We start from the raw sequence: 11,866 nt of genomic DNA, 5'->3' as shown, positions 1-11,866 counted from the left end.
CCTTGTTTCCTTTATCAAAATTTGTTTTATTCTTTTTTATCTTCTTCTAGAAAGGCTGCTGTTTAAACCACTAAGTTTTGGGGTAGTTTGCTATGAAGTTTTAGAAAATAATAAAAACAGGAGAATAAAGACACACCCAATCTAAGTCTACATAGGAATGAGGCTTTTCAGAAAATTACACTCAATTCTTGAATTAGGATAAACTTTTCAGGCTATCACAAGGAGCACTGGTGGCCCTGTGGGTGAGGCACTGGGTTGCTAACTGCTAATTGCAATGTCAGAGGCTCAAATGCCATGGGAAAAAGATGAAGCTGTTGCTCCTGTAAAGATTTACAATCTCGGAAACCCTATATAGGGTCACTATGAGTTGGAATTGACTCGATGGCAGTGTGTTTGGTTTTTAGTTTGGTGGATATCATAGAGACCACTGACCTAGCTTGAAATGGTTGGTGGAAGAGTTGCCATTAGTTTTTGAGTCTGAGGCACACAAAGCAGAGTTGCCTTGTTAATGGATAGTTGCAACTTTCTCGGGTAATTACATATCACTCTAAAATAGTTGGTAAGAGTTGTATCTTTTCACAGCTTCCTTTCTCAGACCATTTTTTAACAAATTGTTTATGTACTCAGGCCTTTTCACTGGTCTGACCCCTAGTTATTTTCCATTTTTAATCACTCCTGTTAACTTTGGAGTTGTGGTGTAGTATAAACATTGGGCTGCTACTTGCAAGGTCAGTAGTTTAAATCTACCAGCTGCTCCTCAGAAACCCAACATAGGGTTTCTATGAGTCAGATCGAATTTTACGGCACTTAGCAACAACAACACCATCTTTGAACTTTATGGGAGTCCCTAGATGATGTAAATGGTTAACATGTGATACTACTACACAAAACTTGGAAGTTTGAGTTCACCCAGATAAGACTTTCTGCTCCCACAAAGATGTAAAAGCCTCAGATATCCTATACAGGGTCAGTATGAGTCAGAAATTACTTGATGGCCCTTAACAACAGCACAACATCCTTGTGTAACTTAGGGTTTTTGTTAGATTTTTTCCTCAGAGGTAAAGTTTTCTTTTAGAATGTTGGGTTCTTCTTTCCTAAAATTAATTATCATTGTGAGTTTTACATAATCATTGAGATACAGGTACATTTTTTTTGGTAAAACAATATTTTCCAAAATTTGATGGTGTATTTGTAAGGGCAACAGTAGAGATGGAGCAGCTGTAAGCTAGGTCTGTATGAAGATAAGTCAAATAGCAAAGCTACAAAATCATAGACACCTTTATTAAACAAAAATATTAAAATGTGAAGCTATTGTTTCTTGACATATTCTCCATCTCCATCTATACTCTTCTGAAGACAATTATTCATCTCTCTAACCTTTTGGGTACTAAACAGTTTAAGGAAAGGAGTGCACCAGGGTTGTATTCTTTCATCATACTTATTGAATCTGCATGTTGAGCAAATAATCTGAGAAGTTGGGTTACATGAAGAAGAGCATGGCATCAGGATCAGAAGAAGACTCATGAACAAATTGTGATATGAAGATGATCCAACCTTACTTGCTGAAAATGAGGAGGATTTAAAATCCTTACTGATGAAGGTCAAAGACTACAGCCTTCAATATGTAAAGAAAACAACAATCTTCACAAATTAACTAATAAATTACATCAAGATAAATGAAGAAAAGATTGAAGTTGTCGAAGACTTCATTTTGCTTGGATCCACAATCAACATTCATGGAAGCAGCAGTCAAGAAATCAAATGACACAGGCAAATCTTCTGTACAAGGCCTCTTTAAAGTGTTAAAGAACAAAGATATCAGTTTGAGAACTAAGTTGTGTCTGACCCAAGCCTTGGTATTTTCAATCGCTTCAATGCCTATGAAAGTTAGACAGTGAATAAGGAAGACTGTGGAAGAATTGATGCATTAGAGTCTTGGAGAAGAATATAGAACACACCATGGTCTGCCAGAAGAACAAGCAGATCTGTGTTGGAAGAATTACAGACAGAATGTTCCTTAAGAGCCAGGACAGCAAGATTTTGTTGTCATTCATACTTCGGATATATTATCAGGAGGCACTAGTCTCTGGAGCAGTCTACTTTACAATCATGTTTGGTAAGATGGAGGGTCAGTAAAAAAGAGGAAGACCCCAATGAGATGGATTGACACCATGGCAGCAGCAATGGGCTTAAATGCAACTATTGTGAGGTTACATAGTGTCGCTATGAGTCAGAGCTGACTTCATGGCACCAAACAACAACAACAATCCTTACCTTAATAATTCTGTGCAGTTTTGGCATCCTCTAAGGACTCAAACCACATTTCTTTTTAATGTTCTTTGAGTTTTGGGAACAAAAGGAAGTCTGAAGGAGCAAGATTATGCTGGAGGGTAGCTGGGGTAAAGCTTCCTAATGAAATTCTCATAGAACAGTCCTTGTTACCCTGAAGAATAAGCAGGATCATTGTTGTGTTGGAAAAAAAAGTTACTTGGACCAATTATCCTGGCTTTTTTCTCACCAATGTATTTTTCAATTGTCTTTAAACTTCTTTAAAATAAGCCCCCATGATTGTCCTGTGTCCTTGATGAAAATCTATCAAGATTATCCCTTTGCAAAAACCAGTTGGCAAAACCTTCTGTGCTGACCTCTCAGCCTTGAATGGAACTGGCCTAGAATATCCCCTTGAAAGTCACTGTTTTGATTGGACATTTTTTTTGGAAGGCACTCTTTTTAGAAGATTAAATCAAGTGTTTAACTGGGAAAACTTGTCTACAGCCATCCACCGATTGCAGAGATATCATGTTTTGTTTGGAATAAAATCAGGCATATATAAACTGGAATTCTAGTAGTAATTCTGTTTTACTTAGAGCCTCACACATATATTTCTCCACATAAAATGTCTATTCATGTATGTATTACGTATCTATCTATCTATCTATCTATCTATCTATCTATCTATCTATCTATCTATCTATCTAATCTATTGACATTTTCTACTTAGTCACAGAAAAGTAGTGTTAATGTACATATAATAAGATCAAAAGAATAAAAGGTCAAAGGAATAAGCTGTGCAAATGAGAAAATAAAATGTACAGTGCAGACTGACATAAACTAAATAAGGAAAATGAATGACAGACACTAAAAGTAAAAAAAAAAAACAACCCTAAACAAACAACGACAAAAAACTTTTAGATTTTCTTTTTCTGCGCACAGAAGAAAATCATTACAAAAAACCATCCCTTCCATCTGCAGACATAACTGCTAAATAATAGTTATCATATTTCTCTCAAGGGATTTTATGTTTGTATACCTTTACATATAAATTGAAATCCATGGGGCAAGTCCAACAAGATAGCCTCAAAAGAAAGGTCTGGCAATCTACTTCTGAAAAACCAGGAACTGAGGATCCTATGGAACACAGTTCTACTCTAACACACATGAGGTCACCATGAATTGGAAATGACTTACTGCAACTGAAAACTTGATGCTGTTGTTAAGGGCTATTGAGTCGGTTCTGGAGACCCTGTATGAGCCAGAGGAGTTTCTGAGGAGTCAAAAGTTCATGGACTAATTGAATGAAAATATAATGAAATTTTTCCATGAACTTTTTGAATCCCACTTGGGCATATAAATTAAACATCTTTTCTCATCTTTCACTATGAATTAACTTGTAAAGAGTATCTTCACAAATTCTCTGCTCAAAGTTTGCGTAGTTTTCACAGACTAGATACTAAACATTAGAATTGATAGGTTGAAAGGTGAAGAAGATACTTGTAGGTTTTTCCTTGCATGAAAGACTACACAAATATCTAGTCTCATCAATACAATTTTTGCATACTGAGTACCATGCTTTTTATTAGTTTTTCTTTAATATGTGAATCTTATTTATATATGCCCTTTTGTTGTTGTCATTGTTAAGTGCCATAGAGTCGGTTCTGACTCATAGCAACCCTGTATAAGGTTTTTGAAGAGTGACTGGTGAATTTGAACCACTGACTTGTGGTTTAAACTGACTCTGAGGTCCAGTGCTTATCCTACAGTGCCACACCAGGACTCTATATATTCATTAGTTTAAGAAAATTTCTTCTTTGGTGATTTTTGTATTTGTATCCTTTGTGTATTTATAGAGGTTTCAATGACTATTTGTATAACCTCTTTAAATACCAAGAATATTAGCATGTAGTTTTTGTTTGCTACAAAACCATTGAAACATTTATTAAACAAAAACATCAAAATGTGAAGCTATTGTTTCTCAACATTTCCTCCATCTTGGTCTATACACTTCTGCAGGCAATATTTCCATCTCCCTCCTAGTAGTACCATGGACTGGTAGGAGAACTAACAGATTTGTGTTGGATGAAGTACAGCCAGAATGTTCCTTAGAAGCCAGGATGGTGAGACTTAGTCTCTCATGCTTCAGACACACATCAGGAAGAACCAGTCCCTGCAGAAGGACATTGTGCCTTGGTAAAGTGGAGGGTCAGTGAAAAAGAGGGAGGCCTCCAACCAGATGGATTGGCACAGTGGCAGCAGTGATGGGCTCAGGTTTAACAATGATTGTGAGGATGGTGTAGGACCAGGCAATGTTTCATTCTGTCTTACACAAGGTTGCTATGAGTCAGAACCAACTCAACAGCACCCAACAAAAACAACCCTTTTGTCCAAGAATTCTGAGCTCTTTGATTTGTTGCTCTTAAGTGCCTTTGAGTTGGTTCTGACTCATAGAAACCCTGTGTAGGATTTCTAAGGAGTGGTTGCTGAGCTTGAACTGCTAACTTGCAGTTCAAGCCAACCTTGCCATCCAGCGCATTAACACACCTCCAGAGACTTTAATATATAATGTTTCATTTAAATGTTCCTTGAGTTTGGGGAACACAAAGAAGTCTGAAGGGGCAAGATCAGGGCTGTAGGGTGGATTGGGCAAGGTTTCCCAATGAAGTTATTGTAGGACAGCCCTGGCTACCCCTGAAGAATGAGCAGGTGCATTGTTGTGATGGGAAAAAAAACCCCTCCATAGTGCAACTTTCTTGGCCTTTTTCTCACCAATGTAGCTTTCCATTTCCTGAAAACTGCTTCATAATAAGCTCCCATGATCATCCTGTGTACTTTGAGAAAACTCTGTCAAGATGACCCCTTTGGAATCCTAAAAAGCAGTCGACATAACCTTCTGAGCAGACTTCTCTGCCTTGAATTTAACTGGCCCAGCAGATCCACTCAGAAGCCACTGGTTTGATTAGACCTGCTTTCTTTTTTAATTTTAATTTTTTTATTGTGAACTGAGTAATAGTTTACATGGGAGAACACTGGCTTTACACTATCGTTTCATTGCAATGATTACAATCTCCTCCATGCACCACCATTCAATAGTATTTGTTTCCATCCCCTCTGTTTTTCTTTTTTTTTGGGGGGTGGGGTGGGAGTGGGGAGATGTACACAAAAACACTCAGGAATATATAATGATTTAAACAACCAAAGGGCACATTCTGCAAGCCTGCCTCCTGGCTGCCAGCACTCAGTCCCTCTCTTTCCATGAATGTAGAGTCTGCAGCTTAGCATGTAGTTTTGCTTCAAAGGAATCCTGGTAGCACACTGTAGGATAAGCACTGGACTGCCTACAGCAAGGTCAGCATTTCAAACTCTCCAACCACTCCATGGAAGAAAGATGAGGCTTTCTACTCCTGTGAAGGTTTATAGCCGCAGAGACTCTATAGGCTTGCTATGAGTTGGACTCGACTTGATGGCAGTGGGTTTGGTTTTGTGGTTTTATTTTTCTTCAACTATCTTTTAGCGTAGTGGTTACGAACCGGGCTGTAAGTCACAAGGTCAACAGTTAGAAACTACCAGCTGTTCTGCAGGAGAAAGATGAGGCTTTCTGCTTCTGTAAAGATTTACAGCCTCGGAAACCCTATGTGGGGTCGCTATGAGTTGGAACTGACTCCATGGCACATAACAACAACAAAATCTTTTGTATTTTATTGCTTAAAAAATTTTTTTTGAATGTCTGATCTGAATGTTTTAAAATTTAAGTCCTTAAATACATTGATAGTTTTTTTTTTTTTTTTATTGGAATCACCACCATTCCTTTTAAGTTCAGAAGGTCTTCCTTTTCTAGAAATTAAATGATATTGTTCTATTTTCTTTTGCTTTATGGTTTGAGGCTTCATATGTTTGAGTAAATTGGTTAAGAATGCTGACTACCAACGTTTGGTTACTGGCTGCATCACTTAGTAGCTGCATGGTTTTGATTAACCTCTTTGAACTTTGACTTCCTCATCTGTAAACTGGGGATAATAATAGTAAATGCCACACAAGGACCACAGCCTTCAGTATGGATTGCACCTCAGTGTAAAGAAAACAAAATTCCTCACAATAACAGAATCCATCATGATAAATGGAGAAAAGATTAATGCTGTCAAAGACTTCATTTTGCTTAGATCCACAATTAACACTTGTAGAAGTAGCAGTCTAGAAATCAAACAACGTATTATTGCATTAGGCAAATCTGCTGCACACAACCTCTTTAGAGTGTTAAAGAGCAAAGATGTAAGTTCGAGGACTAAATTGCTCTTGACCCACCAGCGTCTCCTCAGAAACAGGGTCACTATGAGTCAGAACTTACTGGATAGCACATAACAACAACAATGATGCAAAGTAGACTGTAGAGACGTCAGAATTTTCCCAAGAATTATTGTGAAACCTATTAATAGGCGATGAAATTATTTCTGGTCTTTGTATTTACTGTTGTGTTACTTTGTGTTTACTCTTGCAATATTAACATTTTTGTCAAAAGCATGATTGTATTTTATGCTACTAGCAGAGTTATTTATTATTTTAATTTCAGGAATATACTTATTTTTAAATAACACTATTCAATTTTTTTTGTTATCTTTGTATTTTGAACTTATTACAGACATACATTTGCAAGATTAACATTATGCATTTCAACTCTGAAGGGGATGAGTATTTAGGTTTCAACTATAACAATTTTGACCTCCCAAGTTAATTATAACTGGTAGATAGCAGAGTACCTGATTATCTCTAAACACTTAAATTTTTATTTTTAAGAAAATGGGCTGTGATGATTTGATTAGGTGTTCTGACCGTGACTGACAGGATGAGGGAAAGAAAAATGGAAATCTCTTAATTGTATTGTAAGTCAATTAATTCCCAGAGGTGTAAAATTATATTCAGTATAAAAGAGCACCATAGAATGTGTTATAAATTTCTTCATCTCAGTTTTTTAGAATTCCTGCTTGGAAAATTATAAGGTGAAAAAACATCATGTAGGTCATGATAATCAGAAGGGTTACTTTAAAACTCTGAGGAATTTTCTACAAAGATTTCAGTAGAGACACTTGATGGAATTTTCAGAATTGGGTCAAGGGATGCTTCTGTTGTTGCCTCCTTTTTTATAAAAATTATGAACCATTTCAGGCATTCAAGATAGCATAGAGAAGAGCACAAAGAATATAATGGGCTTAGCATTCAGCTGGAGTTGTTAAGGATTGCAAGTATAATTTAAAGGTACCTATTTTCTAATAAACATGCCAGTTAAAAATTCAAAAGTACATGTCCTTTAATCTGCTTTGTAGAGTTTATTACATCTAATATGTTCATTTCTTCTCTGCTGCCATATGGGTGCCAAATGGATGTGACTAGTACGATCTTCGAAGAGCAAATTGCCTGACTCAAAGATGAGTCATTGTCAGCAAATGTGTAAATCAATTATAAACAGCATAAGCAAGATTATTAATGTTTCAATTCACTTAAAAGTAGTTAACATCTGCCCTGGGTACCAAGGCTCCTCGACTTCTTTTTGAAGAAAATAAATTTTTCTAAACCCAACAAAAGAGTAAAGAAAAGGACCACATTACCTGTCGACGCTAAGAGCACAGAGATTGAGGACCGTGATTCCCACTGAGGACTTCTGCAAGAAGGGGAACAACTTGCAGAGGAATACGCCAAAGTCATTGTGGGCAAATGGCCAGCGCCCAGCCAGCAGCTGGAGAAAAGGAGAAACGGTGGTGAGAATTGGCAGAGTGGCCATGGGACACAGGCACATTTATTTCCAATCACACTTCTAGACTTTTAAAGTTTTTCTCCTTTATGCTGTCCCTTTATTCAGGTAGCAATGGATTATGATCTTTGTATTTTTCCTAATTTAAAGCCTTATCAGTTTTTTTTCATTTGGAAAGATAACGTGAATGACAAATAAAACAACTTTTCAGAGAGTAGCAAAAGTTTTGGGTTCTGGATGACAGCTTAACCAAGGAGCAATGAGTCATTGCTTATCAATTCTTACCAAACCAAGAATAAAGCAAGCCATTTTCAACTAGCGGCACTGGAAGATTATGTTATCTGCTGACAAGAAGCTAGAACTAAGAGTGAGGGTTATGGATCAAACTGGAAAACGAATGGTTTAGACTGTACTGATTTGGCCAGCTGGTAAACACCTGAAAGACTTTTTCCTTTTGAGTAATTTTTTCCTATGTACTTAAGGGTTGACTGTGGGTCAGTAGATGTGGTGTACATTGCCCTTCTTTACTTAGGCCCAAACTTCACACAGAGAAAAGGGGTTACAGCAACTTATTTGTAGCTTGTGCAGAAAAATTTATTCTTCCTTGATAACAACTGAGACACTTTGTTCAAAGGAAAAGGTGGACACTCTCTAATAGCTGTGGTAAGTAGAAGAACATAAGAGCTACACATAGGCCCTGTGAGTTGTTGATACTTACCTAATTAGGTATTGTACTAGGAGCATGAAGGAGCGCTGGTAGTGTAGTGATTACGAATCGGGCTGTGAACCTCAGAGTCATTAGTTCGAAACTACCAGCTGTTTCATGGGAGAAAGATGAGACTTTCTGCTCCCGTAAAGATTTATAGCCTCCAAAACCCTGTCTGTTCAGGAACCGACTCCACGGCACATCACAACAACAACAGCCAGGAGCATTGGCTTCAATAACAGCTCAATTGACTGAAAGAGTGAGGGCAGTCTCTGCTGAATATATGATTCCTTTTCAAGACTGAAGAGAGTATTGTTTTACTTTTAATTTTTACTTGTTGTTGTTAAATGCTGTCTTTTTGGTTCCTATACATAGTGACACTGCATAGGGTTTCCAAAGAGTGGCTAGTGTGTTGAATCACTGATCTTGTGGCTAGCAATCCAATGCTTGTCCTACAGCGTTACACCAGGACTCCATAATTCAGAATTTACTTACTCAAAGCAATAGGTAACTCTATACTACTTCCTTAACTTAAACTTGCCTTTTTTTCAAAGTTACCTTTTGCTATAGTAAACACAAGGCTGAGCTGAGAATTCCTGTTCTACTATTGCTAATCTAAATTATTATGTGAAGTTTCAGGTGAGAATTTATATTACTAACAAGTTTCATAGTCAATATGGACAATGAGCTGGACCACAAGGTCAGTTTGAGGTATAAGGTCAGCAGTTCAAAGTCACCAGCTGTTCCTCAGAAACCCTATACAGGGTTGCAATGAGTCAGAACTGACTTGATGGCACTTAACAACAACATTATCGTTAACAGGTTACTGTTATGTGCTGTCGAGTCAGTTCTGAAAGAACGAAACACTATCCCTTCCTGCTGCTATTCTCACAATGGTTCCTTCCTATGTTTGAGGTCATTGTTGCAGTCTCTGTGTCAAACCATCTCATTGAAGGTCTTCCTCTTTTTCACTGACCTTCTGCTTTACCAAGCATGTGGTCTTTCTCCAGGCATTGGTCCCTCCTTATAACATGCCCTAAGTTTGAAGTCTTTTATCATTGCTTCTAAGGAGTATTTTGACTGTACTAAGGCAGATTTTTCTGACAGTCCATGATATAGTTAATACTCCTTACCAAAACCAATATCATCATTAACATGGTGGTGGTGCTTATGTGCTATGGTGTTGGTTCCGACTCACAAAGACCCTGCATAGGGTTTCTGAGGCTGTAAACCTTAATGGGAGGAGAAAGCCTCGTCTTTTTCTCCTGCGGAACTGCTAGTAGTTTCGCACTGCTGCCCTTGAGGTTAGCAGCCTGACTCATAACCACTACACTACCAGAGTTCCTTATCATTAGCATAAGTCCATTGAAAGTGGTATTTCATAGAACAAATTCAGATTGTATGTATTTTTTTGAGAATTTAATAGCACGAGGTTCTCTATAACTAAATGTCTATGGCTAAGACTTTATATGGGGTCCTGGTGTGGTGCTGTGGGTTAATGTGCTGGACTGCAAAGTCAGTTTGACCCATGCACGGTCGCTATGGGTCGAAACAGACTTAATGGCACTTAACAACAGCAACAACAACACTTTATATAAGGAGTTCTGTTAGCATAGTGGTTACGAGTCAGGCTGCTAACCACGAGGTCATCAGTTTGAAACTGCCAACTGTTCCATGGGAGAAAGATGAGGCTTTCTGCTCCCGTGAAGTTTACAGCCTCAGAAATGCTAAACAGTGTCACTATGAGTTAGAACCGACTCCATGGCACATCACTACCAACACTTTTTATGACTTAGTTTCCAAAGTTCTCTCTAAAAAGACTAAAAAATGGTCACACATATTTTTCTTTCCTCTGACTAGTTTTCTAAAAGAACCCTCTCCTTCAGTCCAACCCTGTTCTCTCTTCTTTGGTTCATTATAACCAGTCCCGGATGGTGTCGTGCTGTCTCAGAATTTCCAAATAAACTCTTGTCCAAACAGCAACCACAAGGCTCTTCATAGAATCACTGCACTACAGCTTTGACAGTTTCCACAAAATGAACAAATAATTTTACCATTGCTGAATACTAGTTACTAATGCTCCATGCAAGTGAGGAGATAAAACCTGAAAAGGACTTTTTGTATAGAACGTGAGTTTGGTATTTTGTTCCTGAATTTCTCCATGGAAGACCATGATAATGTATTTAAAATGTGTAGGAGTTGCTAGGGAATATAATTGAGCTCTTACTACTGCTGATTCACTCTCAGAGACTGAGAGGTTCTGAAATCCATGCCGATGGGTTTTCCAACTGACATATCCAACAAGTAGAGAAAAACAAAGTTTCTTGCTTTAGTAAATCTGAAATCCTGTGAAGATATAAGTGACAAGTGTTAAGAAGATGATCCAGAAAACCCACAACTCAGCATGTGTTATTTCTGGCTCTTCCAATCTTAGCTGAATTCTTTTCCTTTTTCAAACTTTCTTAAACTTTTGGCTACGGTTAGTTGTAAAGGAAGGGCAGAAAGGAACGAGGTGGGCAACAGAAAGATCAGGCAATTGTCCCTGGCAGTAATCTGGTGTTTTTTGTTTTTTCCTTGTTATTTTTTGTCTCATGAGTGTGTATAAATTCCCCTTGGAACGTATATAAAGAGGAATGAAAGAACTTATTGGAAGGAATTTTTAAGTATAATCACTGTGTAACTTCCCTTCCCTACATCTACTTCATTCTGAAAGAACATATGGATGCCAACTGTCTCAATACTAACAGGGGAAAATTAAGACCCTACCTGTAGTCAACTATTTTCCTCTCCTTGTTTTTCTGGAAAAATGTAACTTCCTCAGAAAGACTCTCATTAACAACCCTATCTCTCAAAAGAAAACAAAATAAATAAGAAAATCAGAATCAGGTACTGTTGAGTTGTTTCTGATACATGGCAACACTTGGTGTGCAGAGCAGAACTACTTCATAGGATTTTCAATGGCTGTGATCTGTCAGGAGAACAAACAAATCTGTGTTGGAAGAATCAGGAGGGACCAGTTCCTAGAGAAGGACATCATACTTGCTTGGCAAAGTGAAGCATCAGTGAAAAAGAATACCCCCAACAAGATGGATTGACACAGTGGCAGAAGCCATGGGCTAAAATGTTACAATTGTGAGGATGGC

At 37.7% G+C, this 11,866-nt stretch overlaps 1 protein-coding gene across 2 annotated transcripts in view; it reads right to left on the bottom strand.

The window, feature by feature from the left end:
- The window catches only part of EDNRA (endothelin receptor type A), an 82,820-nt gene that overhangs the window by 22,231 nt on the left and 48,723 nt on the right, over window positions 1–11,866 (bottom strand). Inside the window, exon 2 of one of the 2 annotated variants that reach the window (XM_006870864.1) lies at window positions 7,875–8,002. The exons of the other annotated variant lie outside the window; for it this stretch is intronic. Within the exon in view, the coding sequence (XP_006870926.1) occupies window positions 7,875–8,002 (128 nt within the window). The remainder of the gene's footprint in view (window positions 1–7,874; window positions 8,003–11,866) is intronic. 2 annotated transcript variants of the gene reach the window in all.

This window comes from Chrysochloris asiatica, unplaced genomic scaffold, assembly GCF_000296735.1.
Source record: "Chrysochloris asiatica unplaced genomic scaffold, ChrAsi1.0 scaffold00155, whole genome shotgun sequence".
Lineage (NCBI taxonomy): Eukaryota > Metazoa > Chordata > Mammalia > Afrosoricida > Chrysochloridae > Chrysochloris > Chrysochloris asiatica.
Note: the sequence above shows the minus strand (reverse complement) of the source record. Positions and strands in the feature narration are given on the sequence as shown.